Source organism: Neomonachus schauinslandi, chromosome 10 (assembly GCF_002201575.2).
Source record: "Neomonachus schauinslandi chromosome 10, ASM220157v2, whole genome shotgun sequence".
Classification (NCBI taxonomy): domain Eukaryota; kingdom Metazoa; phylum Chordata; class Mammalia; order Carnivora; family Phocidae; genus Neomonachus; species Neomonachus schauinslandi.
The window spans coordinates 71821169-71839383 of NC_058412.1; the positions used below are offsets into that span (position 1 = coordinate 71821169).

At 41.2% G+C, this 18215-nt stretch overlaps 1 protein-coding gene across 1 annotated transcript; it reads right to left on the reverse strand.

Moving 5' to 3' along the window:
• Positions 1-4402: 4402 nt before the first annotated feature.
• EPCAM (epithelial cell adhesion molecule) lies at positions 4403-17830 on the reverse strand. The gene is made up of 9 exons (XM_021701192.1): positions 17577-17830; positions 15209-15316; positions 14679-14925; positions 13649-13714; positions 11947-12010; positions 9977-10078; positions 8562-8762; positions 6642-6686; positions 4403-4851 (listed from the first exon to the last, which is right to left on the reverse strand). The coding sequence occupies exons 1-9, from the start codon at positions 17650-17652 to the stop codon at positions 4810-4812; spliced, it is 951 nt and encodes a 316-aa protein (XP_021556867.1). The 5' UTR covers positions 17653-17830; the 3' UTR covers positions 4403-4809.
• Between the last annotated feature and the right edge of the window lie 385 nt (positions 17831-18215).

An 18215-nucleotide genomic window follows, 5' to 3' on the forward strand; every position in this document is an offset into this window, starting at 1 on the left:
ATATATCACATCAATAAGAGAAAGGGTAAGAACCATGTGATCATTGGAATAGATGCGTGATAAAATGTTTGACAAAGTACAACATCCATTCCATGATACAAACCCTCAACAAAGTAGGCTTAGAGGGAAATACCTCAACACAATAAAGGCCACATATGAAAAAACCCATAGCTAACATCATACTCAATGGTGAAAAACTGAGAGCTTTTCCCCTAAGGTCAGGAACAAGACAAGGATGTCCACTGTCACCACTTTTATTCCCTCACTAGAAGTCCCAGCCACAGCAACTGGACAAGAAAAAGGAATAAAAGGCATCAAAATTGGTAAGGAAGAAATAAAACTTTCACTATTTGCAGATGGCATAATACTACATACAGAAAACCCTAAAGACCCCACCAAAAATAACTACTAGAACTGATAAATTAATTCAGTAAGGTTGCAGGATACAAAATCAATGTACATAAATCCATTGCATTTCTATGTACTAATAATAAAGCAGCAGAAAGAGAAATTAAGAAATCAATCCCATTTATAATTACACCAAAAATAATAAAATACTTAGAAATAAACCTAACCAAAGAGGTGAAAGACCCATACTTTAAAAACTATCAAGGAATGGGGGCACCTGGGTGGTTCAGTTGGTTAAGTGTCTGACCCTTGGTTTCAGCTCAGGTCCTGATCTCAGGGTCATGAGATTGAGCTCCTTGTTGGACACCACTCAGCATAGAGTCTGCTCGAGATTCTCTGTCTCCCTCTGCCCCTCCTGCTCGTGCTTGCTCCCTCACTCTCCTTCTCTCTCAAATAAATAAGTAAATAAAACCTTTTTTTAAAAAAGCTATCAGGGGCGCCTGGGTGGCTCAGTTGGTTAAGCGACTGCCTTCGGCTCAGGTCATGATCCTGGAGTCCCGGGATCGAGTCCCACATCGGGCTCCCTGCTCGGCAGGGGGTCTGCTTCTCCCTCTGACCCTCTTCCCTCTCATGCTCTCTGTCTCTCATTCTCTCTCTCAAATAAATAAATAAAATCTTTAAAAAAAAAAAAAGCTATCAAACACTGATGAAAGAAATTCAAGATAACACAAATGGAAGGATATTCCATGTTCATGGATTGGAAGAACAAATATTGTTAAAATGTCCATACTACCCAAAGCAATCTACAGATTTAATGCAATCCCTAACAAAATACCAACATCATTTTTCACAGAACCACAATAAACAATCCTAAAATTTGTATATAACCACAAAAAACCCTGAATAGCCAAAGCAATCTTGAAAAAGAAAAACAAAGCTGGACATATCACAATTCCAGATTTCAAGTTATACTACAAAGCTATAGTAATCAAAACAGTATGGTACTAGCACAAAAATACACATAGATCTGTGGAACAGAATAGAAAGTCCAGAAATAAACCCATAATTATATAGTCAATCTTTGACAAAGGAGGCAAGAATATCCAATGAGAAAAAGACAGTCTCTTCAACAAATGGTATTGGGAAAATTGGACAGCTATATGCAAAAGAATGAAACTGGACCAATTTCTTACACTATACACAAAAATAACTCAAGATGGATTAAGAACCTAAATATGAGACCTGAAACCATAAAAATTCCAGAAGAGAACACAAGCAGTAATTTCTCCGACATCAGCTGTAATAACATTTTTCTAGAAGTGTCTCCTCAGGCAAGGTAAACAAAAGCAAAAATAAACTATTGGGACTATACCTCAAAATAAAAAGCTTCTGCACAGCAAAGGAAACTATCAACAAAACTAAAAGACAGCCTACTGAATAGGAGAAGATATTTGCAAATGATATCCAATAAAGGGTTAGTATCCAAAATATATAGAGAACTTATATAACTCAACACCAGAAAACCAAACAATCCAATTTAAAAGTGAGCAGAAGACATGAACAGACATTTATTTCTCCAAAGAAGACATACAGATGGCCAACAGACATAGGAAATGATACTCAACATCACTTATCATCAGATAAATGCAAATCAAAACAATCAGATATCATCTCACACCTGTCAGAATGGCTAAAATAAAAAACACAAGAAATGGGACACCTGGCTGGCTCAGTCGGAAGAGTGTGTGGCTCTTGATCTCAGAGTTGTGAGTTTGAGCCCCACGTTCGGTGTGGAGATTACATAAAAATAAAGAGTACATTTATTGTGGTGAGCAGAGTAATGTACAGAATTATAGTACACCTGAAACTAATATAACACTGTATGTGAACTATACTGGAATTAAAATTTAAAAAAATTAAAAGTTTGATAAGGAAGGACAAAGGAATGGTAGTTTGTTAGGGAGGTCAGTGGGATTTTTTTTTTTTTAAAGATTTTATTTATTTATTTGACAGAGAAAGACACAGCGAGAGAGGGAACACATGATAAGCCGTGATTAAACACTGGGGAAAAAGGGCCATTGTCAATTAGTAGGTCAGTGCTGTCTTCAGAAGAGATAGGACAGAAACCTGAGGGCATGGAGTTGAAGAACGTGTCCTTATCGATTTATTGCCTCTTAACTGCAAATTCACTCTTTTTGCCTGCTCTGTAAAAATGCACCCGAAGCTTTGTCAGTGGAGGGCGCAGGACAGACCCTGCAAGAAGAAAGGGTAGTTCGCTCCCCTTGCAACACCTGCTATTTCCCCAGTGCACAGCCCTCAGGGCTTCTCCCGCACACGGCTGCTCCTGCAGGGGACGGTAGTCAGCAGCTTCCCCGAGTACCTGCTCCCACACCCAAGTTATAGAAGGCAGCTTTATGGAGGACCTTTGGTGTCTGGGAGGACACCTCCTCATGAACAGCTTTTCCCCAGCACCCTACAGCAAGGGTCACAAGCTCATTCCGTAAAGGACCAGGATGAGTATTTTAGGTTGCGCCAGCCTTGGGGTCTGACTCTACTCAACTCTTCTTGCTGTAGCGCAAAACAGCCACACACAATAAATGAGCGCAGCTGTGCTCCAACAGAACTTTGTTAATAGACACTGACATTTTTGTGTCATGTAACTTGCACATACCAGGGAACATTCTTTTCAAACATTTAAAAATGCAAGACCATTCTTACCTCCCAGACTATGTAAAAACAGGCGGTGGGCCAGGCTGTAGTTTGAGGACTCCTGTCCTAGCCAGCAGGTTTTCAGCTGAGCCCCTCCAGTGCAGCCTCACTGCCACTTCCCTGCTCTTTAGGGAGCCCCGGTGCCCTCCCACAAGGTCCGGATCTCAGCCCAGGGTGTGGGGTTTAGGAGAAAGTAGAGCTCTTCCTTGGGTGCTCTCTCAGCCCTAGGGGTCACGGCTGCTCCTTGTTATCTATTGCCATTCTCTTTACTTCCTACTAGCTGTATCAATTTCTATTGCTGCCTAACAAATTACCACAAAGTTAGCATCTGATGACCATAAACCTTTATGATCTCAGTTCCCATGGGTCAGGAGCCTAGGCATTATGTAAGTGGATCCTTTTCTCAGGGTCTCGAGATTACAGTGATGTTGGCCAGGGCTGTGATCTCACCTGGAGCTGGGGTCCTTTTCCAAGTTCCCTCGTTGTTGGCAGAATTCAGTTCTTGAGGTTGTGGGACTGAGGCCCTCCCCTCAGCCAGCCTGGGGTTTGCTGGTAGGTGACCCTTCCCACAACATGGCAGTTTGCTTTAAGGCTAACAGGAGAACACATCTACAGTTTCTACTTGTCTCCTACCTTCGGGCACTCTTTTGTAACTCCCTTTTAATTCAGTCGAGTTATTAGGGATCTTAATCACATCTACACCTAAAAATCTCCTGGCCTTTGCCATAAAGGGTAACTTCATCTTGGGAGTGGCAGTTCATCACATGCACAGGCCCTACCCACACTAGGGGAGGGGATTATATAGGGCATATTCATCAGAGATAAGAAATCTTGTGGGCCATCCTAGAATTCTGCCTACTACAGAAGGGATAAAAATTTTTGTTCAATCTAGCTTTTACATTTTCTTTAATGTTGTTCTTTTCAAAGTGTTTTAAAGAATTTCCTATTGAAAGCAAAATACTTCAGGATACTTAACTTCATGTAAAATGTGTTTGTACTACAATCACTCATTACGTAAGAGGTTGAATGACTGGTGCTTTAATTCAACCAAGCACGCATTCATGGTTTACAACATTCTCCATCAGTTCCGCCCCAAGGCTTAAGTGTTTGCCAAAGTGCTGATTTGTTTAAAACAGAAACTTAGATTCATTCAGAATAAAACTGTTTGATTTTCCTGTTAGAAGTTACATATTTTAGGTTATACATTTTCTATTAAATACACATGATTATAAGTACTCATACAAAACTCTAATTTGTAGTTCACATTCAGAGCATTTTTCAACCTGTTAACCTTATGTGTATACTATGAAATTTGATTCAATGATTCAAAGTTAGGAAATTCAGTTTTAAAATGTTTTATTTCACAGTTTGTAAAAAAAGTTTATATGTACAAGACTCAGAGTAAATAGACAGGCAGCTTTCAATCACAAATGGATGAGACAGTCGTCATTCAAACTCTACTGTGGAAGCATACTTAAGGCACAAACCTCAATGTTAGGCATAAAAAATTTTAACTATGCAGTCCAAATTCTGGGTTTTATATCAGATCTGCAAAGATAGGACCCTGTGGTCAAATTTTAAGACTGGTAGAGTCAATTTGAAGCTGTTTATATATTGAGTACAGGTTTCACTATTACAAATAGGAGATGTTAACTAACAAAATAATAGTCCTCAAAGATCTCTTTGTCCCATGCTCATACACTTGCAATCTGCTAATTTCCCTTCTTGTAGTTACTCTTCAATTTATAGTCATTATGCACTGAGTTCCCTATGCATCTCACCCATCTCCTTTATCTGCAATAGAAGAAAAAGAGAAAAAAAATTTAAATAATTTTCCAACCTTTTGTTCATCCTGAAAATAGTTAAAAAAAAAAAAAAGAGGAAAGCAAGATGATTATCTCCCACATTTATGAGCCTTATTTGGAAAAAGAAAAAAATGTACTACAAGGAAGCACACACTGAATGCATGACCCAAACTGCTATTTGGAGGTAAGATGGTCAAAGTGATGGGGGAAGTAGCAGGTGCGCTAGATCTGTAAGAATGGATAAGGTCTTTATTAAATGTATGCCATTTTTACATCCAGTAAGAATCTTATTTTCTATCATCAATCTTTTAATTTTATAGATGAGGAAACTGAAGTTCAGAATTAAGTGACTTGTCCCAGATCACACAATTAGTTACGGGCAGAGCTGAGACAAGATGATGGAAACCACCAACGCTGGCAAACATTCTACTATGTGGCATGCATGGGACCAGTACTTTATACACTCTACTTTGTTTAATCCTTATAACGGGTCTGTAATATTATCCCCAGTTTATAGATAAGGAAACATGGAGACTTAAAGAAGTTAAATAACTTGCCTACCCAGCTAACAAGTGGTCAAACCCACATCTAAATTGCTCTTAACCATATAGTACGCTGTCATTCCACCTTTCTGTTATGCTTCAGTTCAGGGAGAGTCTATCCCCTAGACCTGTGGTCACCAAACCAGGTAAGCCAGATAATCAACTATGGTATGGGAAAAAAATTTACAACTTTCTAGTTCTATTGGGTTGTTTTCTTTTTTTTTTTTTTTAAAGATTTTTATTTATTTATTTGACAGAGAGAGACACAGCGAGAGAGGGAACACAAGCAGGGGGAGTGGGAGAGGGAGAAGCAGGCTTCCCGTGGAGCAGGGAGCCCGATGTGGGGCTCGATCCCAGGACCCTGGGATCATGACCTGAGCCGAAGGCAGACGCTTAACGACTGAGCCACCCAGGCGCCCCTATTGGGTTGTTTTCAATATTCTTTTACATTTCTGTGTTTCTTGGTAAAAGATTAGTAAAAAGTACATATACAATTACAAATAAATACATAAATATGTAAAAATTGGTGGGTGTACTGAAAATGTTACTGACAGGGTTCAGGAACAACTATGTTTCACATCCAATTCCAAGTGGCTGACACACTAACGATCTGACAGTTTGTTTCCACACTAATGTACATGACTAGTTAGCATGCAACTGACCCACTAGGACATAAACGAAGGTCTTTTTTAATGATGATTTCACTGGCACAGAGACAGTGAATCGGGTCTTCAGTCCCATGGAGTTTCTCTAACGTGAATCTATAGAGTATGCCTCTAAAAGACCCCACTAAAAGTTGACACTTCATCAAACAAAAATCTCAGGCTTCCTATCCCACTACTCTGAGACAGAACTCAGTATCAGCTGGCCTGCTGTGGATCTCATGCAAGAGAATGCATTTAAGGGACGCCTGGGGGGCTCAGCTGGTTAAGTGTCTGCTTTTGGTTCACGTCATGATCTCAGGGTCCTGGGATCGGCCCCGCGTCCTGTCTCCCCTCAGCGGGGAGTCTGCTTCTCCCTCTGCCCCTCCCCCTCCGCTGTTTGCTCTCTCAATAAATAAAATCTTAAAAAAAAAAAAAAAAGGAATGTAAGTAAGGGAGCATTGAAAGACAGACCCTAAGAACTACGCTATAAAGGGGCTCCAGGATAATTGAGTCCCATCAGTGTCTTGGAAGGTACAGTGATTATCAGGAGTAAGAGATTAAAAGAGGGGCTTTTTATGAAGTAATCCATTTACCTCAGCCTTCTCATACTTTGCCATTCTGTTCTTTCTGGAAATAACCTGAATGGAAGAAAAATGATTACTATTTTAGAACTGCTATCGAAAGAAAAAGCTGATCCAAATTGACACATAAATGCTTTTAATGGACAGAATTCCTATCTGAACAAATTTAACTTACAAATTTATCCACAGATGTTATTTCTTAAATTAAAATTTCCCTACTAAACTAAAAGAAAAAAAAAGCCTACACCTATCATGAGGTGCACTGAGTAATGTATAGAATTATTGAATCACTATGTTGTACACCTGAAACTAATGTAACACTGAATATTATATTAAAAAAAAAAAAATCAAAAAAACTTTCAAGACCTCCTCCCCTGCTAAACCAAAATCTTTTGGAACAACAACAAAAAGCCTAACACAACCAGTGAAACAAAAAAAGTTGCACTGAGAAAACCATGAATAATCTTTAATAAAATCTAACAGCCTGGTATGCAGCCTTCCACATTTTGTTCCATCCTCATACAAATATACACAAAAACATACGTGCATGAGTTTTGGGAAAGGGGGGACAGTCTAAAAAAATGGGATAATACAGTATCATTTCTCTCTTTGCACAGCCTGTATCCACATCACAGGAACCTTTCCAGATCAAAAACTATAGATTGTACTCATTCTTTTTAATAACTTTACCCCATACCATGAATATTCCACAATCCACTCATCCGTTCTCCTACATATGTACACAAGTTGTTTTCCAGATTTATCCTTACCAGCAACACCAGAGTACATAACCTTGACCATGCTTCTTATGAACCTGTGCTTTTGTTTCTACAGAACAGTTTGATTTCTATGATTCTCTCATGCTTATTTCCCATCTGGATTTCTTCTGTAAATCATCTATCCATGCCTTTTGCTACTGTTTAATTTTCTCATCAATTTGTAAGAACTAATTACGTATTATGCATAACAACCTTTTTTGTTTTATATATCATGGAGATTTTCCCCCAACCGAGCATTGACATTTTTCACTTTACAGTATCTTTGCCATACAAAATGCTTAATTTCAACTCAGTCAAATATGTATCTTTCCATTCATGGATTCCAGATTTCTTGCCTTACTTGGTTCCCTTTACCACAAGGTTGTACAAATATTTCCTAAATTAATTTTGATATTTGTTCTAATTTTTTAACATTTTGGACTATAATCCGTCTGGAATTTGGGTTTCAAAGTGGGTGCACTGCTCCATAACGTGCCATTCACACAGGTGGGCAATATGGCCCACCGTGGTGGGGTGAAATAGGAATGCACCATTTTTTTTCTTCCAGATGGAGAGTCAAATATAATTCCATTGAACCGAAAATCTAAGTTCCCACATACCATCAAATATATTTCTGAATTCTGCTATGTTGGTAAGATTTCTAATGCTGGAGCATCCTTACATCTAAAATAAACCCTGTCTGTTCAGGTAGTACCTTGTTCTGCTGAAGCACTGCTAAATTCGATTTGCGAATCTTTTGTTTAGAGTTGCTCTTCATATTTACCACTTTCAATCCTTTCCATGCTAACGTTAATTGGGTTCTGTTGTTGCATTTCGTTGAATAGTTTGGGAGTTCAGGGATCTTGCACTGACGCTGGCAGGACTGGTAGACTGTTTGCAGCGAGAACTGATGGACATTTGTCGCCTGATGGCCACGTAACTGACCTGTGAGGGGCTTGGCTACGAGCTTTTCTCAGATTAGTATCCTTTCTTGCTTCAGAAAATGACTGTTTTATAAAAAAGGACCAGATGCAAGAGATTTGTTCACTATACCGAATTATAAAAAATGAAGCTTTTGTTTCATTAATATGTTCCAGAACGTAGCTCTCTCATGCTGTAGCCTTTTCTTGGAAGAATATGCCCTCAAGGGAAAGTTGACTAGTTCTATACTCACCAGCACAACGATTCCAGCAATAACTGCTAGGGCCACAACCACAATGACAGCAATAATACCAGCTTGTAGACCCTGCATTGAAAATTCAGGTGGTTTTTCATCAACATAGTAAATTGCAGTTCGACCAGGATCCAGATCCAATTGTTCCCCATTTACTCTCAGGTCCATTCTATTGGAATGGAACAAGGATTCGTCTTTAACCTGTATTGAGAAGGAGAAAAGCAATTTAAAATATTTAAGAAAACCCACCATGGGGATGCCTGGGTGGCTCAGTCAGTTAAGTATCTGCCTTCGGCTCAGGTCATGATCCTGGTGTCCTGGGATCGAGCCCCACATAGGGCTCAGCGGGGAATCGGCTTCTCCCTCTCCCTCTGCTTGTGCTCTCTGTTTCTCTCTCTCTCAAAATGAATAAATAAAATCTTAAAAAAAAAAAAAAGAAAAAGAAAACCTACCATGGCCACACAGAATTACTTGTCAACTGTACACTGAAAGAACCGCTGTCAAGGATCTTTGTGGTTTCAATGGTAACACTCTCATGCGCTCAAACTTTAAAAAAACTTTATTGTGGCAAATTTTCAAACATATATGAAAGTAGAAAGAATAGTATAATGAAGTCCCATTATCCCTATCATCCCGGATTCAACAATATAAATACATGGCCAACCTTCTTCAATCCATTCTTGGTTTCATCCTTCCTCCCTTCCCCCTCCCCCTGGGCCAGTTATTTTGAAGAAAATTCCAGGCTTCATCAGAAAATGGCTCACTAGAACATATTAAAGTTTATTTATTTACTTGTTGTTGTTTTTTAAAGATTTTATTTATTTGACAGAGAGAGAGAGAGAGATAGCGAAAGAGGGAACACAAGCAGGGGGAGTGAGAGAGGGAGAAGCAGGCTTCCCGCTGGGCAGGGAGCCCGATGTGGGGCTCGATCCCAGGACCCTAGGATCATGACCTGAGCCGAAGGCAGATGCCCAAGGACTGAGCCACCCAGGCGCCCCTAAAGTTTATTTTTTTGATAATATATTAAAGTAGAAACAAATTATTTTAATCACACTAGTTACACAGCATTTCTTACATAACTTCTTGTTCATGGACATTATAATGGGGAAGGCTATACACACACCCTAAGTAACTATCAAGGATGCAATAGGTAAGAATTATGAGAGAAAATATTCTAGGTAAAAGAACTGGAAAAAAAGGCATAAATATACAACAAACAGGTCAGAAAGGTGGGTGAGAAAGACGCATGGGAGGGATGAGGACAACGTTAATTGCAGCACAAGAACCACCTGGAGAACAGAGGTGTGGTTGATGTGTAAGTGGAGAAAAAGATGATGAAAGTTCTTAAATCCATTGAGGCATGACAGACATTACATTTCTAAACACAGGAATAAAATGAGGAAGATTATACTCACATCTTTTTCAAAATAGTAAGCCACGTCAGCTATGTCCACATCATTCTGAGTTTTCTGAGATGAATTTTGCATCAGATCAATAGTGATAAGATCATTTTCATACTGGGTGAAAAATAAAAAATACAAATTAATATCAATACAACCAAAACCATGTAAAAATATCATGGTTCAAAAATCAGAATATTCAGTTTTTGATTTTCTGTAATCTACATGTGTCAGTGTTCCTTTCCACTTGGTACAAATAATTTACAAATCTTGGGGCGCCTGGGTGGCTCAGTTGGTTAAGCGACTGCCTTCGGCTCAGGTCATGATCCTGGAGTCCCAGGATCGAGTCCCACATCGGGCTCCCTGCTCGGCGGGGGGTCTGCTTCCCTCTCGTGCTCTCTGTCTCTCATTCTCTCTCTCAAATAAATAAATAAATAAATAAATAAATAAATAAATAAAAATTTACAAATCTTTGGGAGGTTTTAAAATCTATCCAAGGGAAATAAGACAGCAATGCAACTAAAGGTAATGATGATGCACATTTTCTTTTCAAAAGAGTATTTTCTTCCCTTGAAAAAAAATTTAAAACAAGGTATTAAAGTATCTTATTTGAGGGTGCTGGGTGGCTCAGTCAGGTAAGCGTCTGCCTTGGGCTCAGGTCATGATCCCAGGGTCCTGGGATGGAGCCCCCCTCATCGGGCTCCCTGCTAAGCGGGGAGCCTACTTCTCCCTCTCTTCTGCCTGTCACTCCCCTTGCTTGTGCTGTCAAATAAATAAATAAAATCTTTTTAAAAAAAAAATAAAGTATCTTATTAGAAAAAAAACCAAACATTTTAGTTGAGGGTGCCTGGCTGGCTCAGTCCCTAGAGCATACGACTCTTGACCTCAGGGTCGTGAGTTCAAGCCTCACATCGGTTGTAGAGCTTACTTTTATTTTTATTTATTTATTTATTTATTTATTTATTTATTTTAAAGATTTTATTTATTTGTCAGAGGGAGAGAGAGAGAGAGAGAGAGGCAGGCAGAGGGAGAAGCAGACTCCCTGCTGAGCAAGGAGCCTGATGCAGGACTTGATCCCAGGACCCTGGGATCATGACCTGAGCCGAAGGCAGATGCTTAACCGACTGAGCCACCCAGGCATCCCTGTAGAGCTTACTTTTAAAAAAACAAAAGAAAACACACACACAAAAATGTATCTTATTTGGTTAGAACTACTTTAAAAATAAAATGCTAGGGGCACCTGGGTGGCTCAGTCGGATAAGCACCTGCCTTCAGCTTAGGTCATGATCTCAGGGTCGTGGGATGGAGCCCACGTTGGGCTCCCCGCTTAGTGGGGAGTCTGCTTCTCCCTGTGTTCGCTGCACACTCTCTCTCTCTCTCAAATAAATAAATAAAATCTTAAAAAAAAAATAAAATGCTAAAGAAATGCAATCCAAAATGCAATACGCATTTACCATGTTCTGCTTTTAAGGAGCAAAAAAGTATACTCCCTCCTGTCCTTAAAAATGACATTAATTTTCTGCCTTAAGGGGCACCTGGGTGGCTCAGTTGGTTAAGCGACTGCCTTCGGCTCAGGTCATGATCCTGGAGTCCTGGGATCGAGTCCCACATCGGGCTCCCTGCTCAGCGGGGAGTCTGCTTCTCCCTCTGACCCTCCTCCCTCTCACGCTCTCTGTCTCTCATTCTCTCGCAAATAAACAAAATCTTAAAAAAAAAAAAAAAAAATTTCTGCCTTAAAAAAGTTCTATCACATTATTCAAGTGTTTTTCAACCAGAGATACTACATTTTCCTTAAGGGTAAAACTGAGGTTTTCAAAGGCTATGGAAGGAAAACAACAACAAAATTCAAGGAAATTTGAATTATTAAGTGTCCAGGGTTTAAACTGTATTCAAATGCAGTTTAACCACTACCAAACGTCATACCCAAACCATTCTATCCCACTAACTTTCTGCTAGAGCTCATTTATTAAAAACAAAAATCTTACCAGAATATTTGTGATATATTTTGGATCCAGCTGATAACGAGTTGTGATTGTCTTCATAAGTGCACTGTAAATAATTAAAAATCTGTGTTTAAAAAAAAAGTGTACTACACAACATTAAGCAGCACTATTTTTTTAAGAAGCACTACTTTTTAACTAAGCAGGTAGTTCAAGCTCTAGAATTGTCATTAATCAGACTTGTTTTAAAAATGTTATGCCATTTTGCAACTATCATAATAATTGATTCATGCTAGAATCATCCATTGATCCTAAAACTGTTCAGTTCTAGTTTGATTAGAAACAGGATATTTATGCAGGATCCCAGTATCTGCCCACAGATTATATTTATCAATTACAAAGAGGTGGGGCACCTGAGTGGCTCAGTTGGCTAAACCTCTGCCTTCAGCTCAGGTCATGATCCCAGGGTCCTGGGATTGACCCCTGTGTTGGGCTCCCTGCTCAGCGGGGTGTCTACTTCTCCCTCTGCCCCTCCCCCTGCTTGTGCACTCTTTCTCTCAAATAAATAAAACCTTTTTAAAAAATTAAAAAAGAATTATTACAAAGAGGTAACCAGTAACTCTACATTACAAACCTGATAGATATCCCCTTAATCAGAGTTAACATCACTAATAAAGAGACAAGAAGACATCATGTGCTTCCTGATGTGAGGTACTGAGAAGGACATAGGATCACTTATGTAGTTTTTCTGTCAAAAATGCTTAACCTGGGGTGCCTGGGTGGCTCAGGTGGTTTAGCGACTGCCTTCAGCTCAGGTCATGATCCTGGAGTCCCGGGATCGAGTCCTGCATCGGGCTCCCTGCTCAGCAGGGAGTTTGATTCTCCCTCTGACCCTACCCCCTCTCGTGTACTCTCTCTCTCTCAAATAAAATCTTAAAAAAAAAAAAAAAATGCTTAACCTGGATTTAATTATGAGGAAACATCAGGTAAATCCAAATCTGAGGGACATTTTATGAAATAATTTGCCTATACTCTTAAAAAATATCAACATCATGAAGGACCAAGAAAGGCCAAGACAGTGTTCCATATTTAAAGAGACTAGAGCATCACAACAGCTAAATGCAATATATGATCTTAGATTGGGTTCTGGGTGAAAGGGGAAAAAAAAATTACCATAAAGATCAACATTGGGCAAACTGGCACAATACGGTGTAACATTAAATTTCCTAACTGTAGAGTGGTTACACAACAAAGTGCCTTTTGGGGAGCCTGGCTGGCTCAGCTGGTAGAGCATGCGACTCTTATCTTGGGATCATGAGTTCAAATCCCACATTGGGCATAGAGATTACAAGAAAGAGAATGAAAGAAATTAAAGAAAAAAAGAGAGTGACTTTTATTCCTAGGAAAAGATAGACTCAAGTATTTAGGGGTAAAGGGGCATGACATCTACATCTTGCTCTCAGATGGTTCTGGGAAAAAATATCTATACATGTTCAGGTAGATATATAAAGTACACACACACATAAAAAGAAAATGGGGCAAAATGTTCATTGGTGAATCTGAGTGAAGAGTATTACAGGAATCTACTATTCTTGCAACTCTACTTCAAAATAAGGTTAAAACATTACAGTATTTTATTTTTTCACAAATATAAAAAAGCATTAAGACTTGTTTTAGTTTTTCTAATGGCTTAGAATGAAGACCTAAGTACCAGCTGTGCAAATATAATGCACTTAACAGTACGTACGTCCTCAAACTCTTCATATCATAAGGTGTTTCTCTTGTTTTGTGCTTTAGTTCAATGATTATCCAGCTGTAAAGTAAAAAGACAGTATTTAATGATTGACTATAACAACTCAGCCTTTTACAGTATTTTCCTAATAAGCTAACAGCAAAATTCCCAAGTGGAACTACAGTACAATCAACGGAAAAGGATTCATGCAATAGATTTGCCCTTCATTTCTTCTTTGGCCCCCACACATTGCTCATAAAGCACTCATCCAGAAGAAAACACCCTTTCGAACAGGTCAACCTCTGGCTTTGGGCCACAATACTCAAGGTCATGTAAAGCCAAGGCTCAGCTGGTCATGCTAGGCCACATTCAAGGGAAGAGACAAAAAGGCAGAGAGAAACAGAAAAGTGACCATGAGGCTCCAGAAGACCAAAGGAGAGAGTGCCTGCCTTGGTCTGGATGACTTTTCAGCTCTAGTGACTTTTAAAAAAACCTCTTTTGCTTAAGCTAGCTTGAGTGTGTTTCTGTTCCTTTTTACTGTATAAATCTGAGACAACCATACTTTGGTTTTATTATTTTTATTTTTAATTAAATTCTAGTTAGTTAACATAGACTGCAATACTGGTTTCAGGAGTAACCATACCTCGTTTTAAAACAATAAATGAGCAAATATATAAACAACTTAAATTTTTCATATACATTCAACACTAATCCAACTTTCAAATCTGATCAGTGTTAAGGAAAAACTGAAGAGGAAAACCATGTTTAGTCTGCTACCACAAGGAAAAATTTTTTAAATAAGAAAAACATATTGCTAGTGAATTCATCAGATATCTCTGGAAGGTTCTATAACAAACTGGTGACCAGTTCTGTGGAGGTAAACTGGGTATGGGGGGGTGAGATAAAATGGAAACTTTGCACTGTTTACATACCCTTTCCTCTCTTTTGAATTCTAAACCACCAAATCGTATTACAGATTCAAAAATAAATTTACTTAAATGAAACTGAAAAGCATGAAAACAAGACCATGGGCAGCCCAACTCACTAGGTCCTCACTCGTTCGGAGCAGGAGATTTCATCGTCATTATCCTTATCTGTTCTTCGCACCCCTGCCGTGTTCACACACCAGCACGTGGTGGTGCCATTGCACTGCTTGGCTTTAAAGAGCCCCTTCTCATCACAGTCGGGATCATAGAGCCCATCATTATTCTGGAAAGCCCCCTCAGGTCTCACTCTTCTCCCAGACTTTGAGCGGGTCATTTCTGCTTTCATCACCAAACATTTGGTTGCCACTGTAAAGAAAGCTTAATGTCACACTGAAAAATAACTGCAGTTTTATGCTTAAGGAAAAAAATTTTAATTTAACTCCAAACTCCCAGAGCCAAAGATTATTGCAGACTTACGTGTTCCCACGTTCACTTTCTAAATTTTAAGAAGCTTCAGCTATGAGATAATTTTGACAAAACAACACGATTCAAATTTGAGCCCAAAAAAACACCTCCCGACTTGAGACACATCAATTAAAGAAGGCTAAGTCAAAATACAACTTAAAGGCAATGAGGATAATTTACTCACGTTTTGAGCAAATGACGGAATTTTGTGCACCGAGTGAAGTACACTCGCACTGACCATTTGTGTTCCAAGAGCAGTTTGTGGTCAGTTTGTAGTTTTCACAGACACATGCTAGATAAATCAAAAAAACAAAATCCCATTTTAAAATGTGAATCCGACTATGAACTCTGGTGTCTTAGCTAAATTATACTCTAACAATAATGCCTAAGTTACAGGGCCACAAAGCCTTAAAATGTTTTATTTTTCAGCTGCAATTTGAGTGGCTGATACTATGGTGAATAGTTTATATATTATACATAGTCTAATTTGCATGCATTCCCATTTTGATTTTTTTAAGCCAATAATACAGCCCTCTAAACATCATATTCAGCTTTGCCTCCGTGATGATACTACTCCCAGTCTCAGATCCTTCCCTCCCCGGGTACTGCTAGACAAAACCTTGCTTGTTAGCTACTGACTCTTTTCCCGAAAAATAACAATTCCAATTCTAGGATCTGCAGTAACTCACATTTCCTCCCTTCTCCCAGCCCATTTTCTTAAAAAGAGATGCTTGCTTTTGAGCTTACTGGTAACACAGTCAACCCTTGGACAATTTTGTATCTTGGAAAAATTAATACTTTCACATGAACTTGGGGGCTGTTTTGTTTGTGGCCTTCCTAACCAAATTAAATTCTAGCACCCAACTTTGAAAGTGAGATTACACAGCTTATCCTGGATATTAATGCCAGTTTAATAGTTTTATCTTTGGGCACCTGCGTGGCTCACTTGGTTAAACAACTGCCTTGGGCTGAGTCCTGGGATTGAGTCCCACACATCAGGCTCCCAGCTCAGGGGGGAGTCTACTTCTCCCTCTCCCTCTGCCCCTCCGCCTGCTCCTCTCTCTCTCCCGTGTGCGCTCTCTCTCAAATAAATAAATCTTTGAAAAAATAGTTATATCTTTGACTATCTCAAAAGCTGTTTTAACTTCAAATTGGCAAGCCCCTCTAATTCCTTTTAATTGTCTAGCTAAGAGGACCCAATCATTAACAAAAAACAGTGACAAAACAAAGAATTTTTGTATTGCTCCTTCATATCTCAAGTTGGCTTTAGTTATTCCCTGTTTAAGTTATAATTAATATGAACCACCTCTATAATCCGTCCAGCACTCAACTCAGTATTGGGATCACAAAAGGAGATAGTGGCTGTCCTCAAGGAGTTAAAGCCTTACGCAGTACTCTACTATACCGAGGCTCAAAAGCACCTTTCCGTGCCCAAGGGATGTGAAATTTAAAACAGACCAATCAGGTACAGATTTTTCTGAACCTATAGCAGCTATCATCACTTTAAAGCAATTTAAGATTAAGTACTTAGCCTTGGACTGGAGCTAGAAAAACAGGAGCTGATTAAACTGCATTATTTTGAAAGTGTAATGAATTTGGCCGATGCGCTGTTGGTGAAGGTTTCCTTTCCAGAAAGCTCTGGCCAACTGCCACTTTCTTACAAAAAATCAAGAGATGGCAGACAAGATGTTTATTCCAAACTAAGAAAACTGTAATCAAACCACATGCCCAATATATAGATAAGGGCGCGACCTTCCACACCAGAGATTGTTCCCTCACCACTTATATCGCGGTTTCCAAGACTAAAAGAAATGGAAAACTCTGGATGTTATGTGGGAGTAATAACATATACACACACAAGATATAAAACTGTGTTTCGGTTTAGGGCAATGTTTACAGCAATGTTTAAAAGAAAAGTATACTGGGATTAATAATGGGATTCTCTTGGAAGTGTTGGGATTGTGGATTTGTTTTTTTACTCTGTACAGGTATCGGTATTTCTGGGTTCCCTACAATAAACTTGGCATTACCTACACGATCCTTAAAAAAGGGGAAACACCCACACTCACACGCGAGGTCGTGAAGGCCCAGGAGAACTTGCTCCCGCGCGCAGGTGCGTGGCGGCCCCGGCGGCCTCCCTGCAGCCACCTGTCCCCGCCCGAGACCCACAGGTGCCCGGGGGGGGGGGGGGGGCCAGCGGTTGGTGACTACTAGTTTCCGCCACGCTAGGACCCCAAGCGCGCGCCCGGCCGGAGGAGGTGGGCGCGCCCAGACGGCACGCGGCCACCGCGCCGCCCCAGGCCCTCCTGGCCCATTCCGAGGCCGAAAAGTCCCCGGACGTGGCCACTCCGTTCCCTGCCTGCCTCCCGCCGCTGCTCCGGGCCATTTTCCTGGAGAGCAGGGCAAAGCGGCGAAGTGAGGCGGCTCCCTCGCGCTTTCCCGCCGCCTCCTGCGCGGAGGGCCTGGGCTGCGGCAGCCCCTTCACCACCATCTCCGTCTCGGATGCCGAGGGACGCCCCCGCCCGGCCCAAGCCCACAGCTCTGCTCCTTACGTTTCTGAGCCACGGCCACCGCCAAGGTGGCCGCCACGAACAGGAGCCCGAACGCGAGGACCTGGGGGCGCGCCATACTGCGCGCACGTCGTCGAGAGGGGCGCGAGGCGGGCTGGGGGCTCGCGGGAAGGCGCGTGGAGGGAGCCGGGCGCCGGGAGCCCGCTGGCCGGCCGGGGACGCGAGGCCTGGGACGCGCGGGTCCGCGTCGGAAGGACCGCGGCGAGTGCTGCCGGGAGGACGGCGCGAGCTCGCCGAGGGACTGCGCACTCTGCGGGCGCGGCGGGGCGGAGCAGACCTGCCTGACCTGGCGGCCCCGCCTCCCGGACCCTGCCCCAGGCTGCTCACCTCTGTCCGCAGGTCCCCGGCGGTGAGTCACCGCCTGGGGGCGGGCGCGAGGGAGCAAGCGCCCTTCCCCCACACCCTGCGCGGCCGTTGGGGCGCCACCCCCTCCCCAGGTGTTCGCGGGCGGTGCCCAACCCCGCGCGGCCAGCAGGTGCTTCTTCCCGAGGCAGCCCGTGGGGGTTGGAAGGGCGGTGGGCTGCGGCCGTGACAGTTGGCAAGGACCCTTGGTGGCCACGGAGAAAAACCGAGTCTTCCTTTTACTAGAGGGAGCACGATGCTGAAACCTTGAAGAAATGG